General features: G+C 50.8%; 1 protein-coding gene across 6 annotated transcripts in view; it reads left to right on the top strand.

The window, feature by feature from the left end:
* The window catches only part of TRMU (tRNA 5-methylaminomethyl-2-thiouridylate methyltransferase), a 39,945-nt gene that overhangs the window by 17,249 nt on the left and 20,169 nt on the right, over positions 1–2,527 (top strand). For all 6 annotated transcript variants that reach the window (XR_003092090.1, XR_003092089.1, XM_025193548.1 and 3 more), the window contains 2 exons: positions 254–307; positions 1,187–1,253. Coding sequence is in view for 4 of the 6 variants with exons in the window: in XM_025193548.1 (XP_025049333.1) it covers positions 254–307; positions 1,187–1,253 (121 nt within the window). In the remaining 2 variants the exon portion in view is untranslated. The remainder of the gene's footprint in view (positions 1–253; positions 308–1,186; positions 1,254–2,527) is intronic.

Here is a 2,527-nt window from a genome sequence, read left to right as displayed (position 1 = left end):
TCCTGCTGAGTGCCCCCTCTGCTTGCTTCTCCCTCTTCCCTACCAGACTGTGCCTGCCCCAAACTAAGGGAGTGTGTTCCTGGAGTCAGGAGTTGTGGAGTTGTGATTTTGTTTATTTTGGAAGTGCCTAGAATATTTAGTTTGTAGAGAGAAACTCCCTGTTGTACAAGTAACAGAACACTTATATGAGGATCTTTAAATGATTAATTCTGCTTATATCTGGTTTTCATAATGAGCGTTTTATTTTTTTCAGAGTATGGGAATCTGTTTTATTGGTAAAAGAGATTTTGAAAGATTCATTCTTGAGGTGAGTAATATCTGGGGAAATTAATAAACTTTTCATTTACTGTATTTACTCAATTCTAAGACAAGGTTTTCTCCCCCATTTAATGTAGGGTTGAAAGCCCCTTGTCTTAGAATCGAGTACGAGGGTGGCGGTTGGGCAGGCAGCTGCTGTAGTTCGGTGTCCAGTCCCTGCCTGGGGTTGGAGCTGTAGCCTCAGCTGCTGCCTGCCCCCTCCCCTCTCTCCTGCTGCCTCTGCTCCCCCACCTGCTTCACTCCTTCCCACTTCATGCCAGTAAGCTCCGTCCATACAGTAGCCTGGGGCATGGAGCATAGCCCTAGCCCGGCCCCATAGCAGTCATGTGGGCTTCATGCTGCTATGGGGCTGGGCTGGGGCTGTACTCCATGCCCCAGGCTATAATGGGGATAGAGCCTGCCACTGTAGAGCAAGGGTAAGGGGGAGAAGGGGAGGGGAAGAGAAGCTGGGGGGAGGCAGAAGGGATGAGCAGAGGCTGGGGAAGAAAGCGGGGGAGCAGAGGCTGGGGAAGAGTGAGCAGAGGGTGCATGGGAAGGGCAGAAAGAGGAGCGGAAGGGGAAGGGGGGAGACCAAGGCTGGGGGAAGGGGGATAGGCACAAGCTGCTTGACCTTCCCACACTGTCAACCTCCCCATTGCCTGGCCCCTGGTAGAAGAGTGGGGGGGATGAATTAAAAGTGACCCTCAGTTAAAGTGTAGACATGGAAAATTATAACAAACTTACAAATTTTCCATGTATAGAATGTAATTAGTTGAGGGGGGTCATCTTAAATTCAGGACCATCCTAGATTTGAGTAAATACAGTAAATAGGAATTTGTGGTGTAGCCTAAAGAATGATCTCTCTCGTAAGTGTTTCTCTTTCTTGTAGTATTTAGAGCCTCATCCAGGTAACTTTGTTTCCATTGAAGATAACAGGGTTTTAGGAACACACCAAGGTAAGCATCTTTCTATCCTATACAGCTCATTTTAAACAACCCCCTTGTAGTGCACAACAATGCTACTATTATTTAGAACACTAGTTCTGTGAAATTCCAAAGATCTCTAATCCTAGTCTGTTTTAATATAACTGAATCATAGGAGACCCATCGCCCCCGTAACTATGGCTTGGGTCTACCTCTAACTTTGGTCCCTGATTTTACTCTAGTAGTTTTATGTTGTAGTAAAACAAACCATGATTGTTACCTAATACCCTGATATTTGGGATTACTTTGTTTGTGAGTAGGTCTTCATTAATTTTATATCATATCAGCCTGCTTTCTTTTAAAAAAATGACTGAATTTCAATTCCAGTTTCTAATAGTTTCCTTTAAATAGTATTTAAATTCCTTTAAAGATAAACTAGTATTAGGGGTACACCGATAGAGATTTTGGGGGCTGATATTCAAGGGGGCATGTTGACTGATACCAATCTGATTTCCAATACAACTGCGTGCAGCTGGTAAATCTGTAGTGGTGGAAGGTGAAAGGGGAGGGAAGGGGTATATGGGGGAGCAGATCAACACCCCCTGCGGTGAGGGAGGGAGGGGGCAGAGGCAGGGTTATATGCTTCCCAGCCAGGGTGGGGTGGGGCACAGGATGGAGCTGCGGCTTGTTGGAGGGGAGGAGGGCAGCTTCTGCTGCGCGCACCCTGGGGGGCAATGGTGGGAGAGCATGTGCCCCTGGATCTGCACCAGGGCAGTACAGAGTGGGCGGGCTGGAGCCAGGGCTGTGTTCGGCAGGGCGCTGGGAGGGTAGCTGTAGAGGGGGCTGCTGCCACCCCAAGTTTTGCCATAGCCCCTGCATAGTGCTGCTCCCAGCACTGCTGCTGCTCACCCAGCGTTCAAGCCCCCGCCTCCACCCACGCACTAGGAAGAGCCAGGGCTGTGGTGGGTGGCGACAGCACTGGGAGAAGCGCTACACGGGGGCTATGGCGAAATTTGGGGTGGCTGCGACCCCCTCAGTTACCACCCCCCTCCCAGCACCCCTGCCAAAAAGATGCAAAGCAGCCCTGGCTCCAGCCCACAGCGGCAGCCCGCCCACCCCATTCCAAACAAATCTGGGGGCACACTCCTCCCCACGTGCCCTCCCGGGGTATGCACAGTGGCAGGAGCCACCCCCCACTTCCCTGACAAGCTGTGGCTCCATCCCATGCCCTGTCCCACTCCAGCTGGGCAGCACCTGCCTCTGCCCCCTCACTCCTTCACCGCGAGGGATGTTGATCTGGCCCCCGC

This window comes from Alligator sinensis, unplaced genomic scaffold (genome assembly GCF_000455745.1).
Source record: "Alligator sinensis unplaced genomic scaffold, ASM45574v1 scaffold1061_1, whole genome shotgun sequence".
NCBI classification, from domain to species: domain Eukaryota; kingdom Metazoa; phylum Chordata; order Crocodylia; family Alligatoridae; genus Alligator; species Alligator sinensis.
Note: the sequence above shows the minus strand (reverse complement) of the source record. Positions and strands in the feature narration are given on the sequence as shown.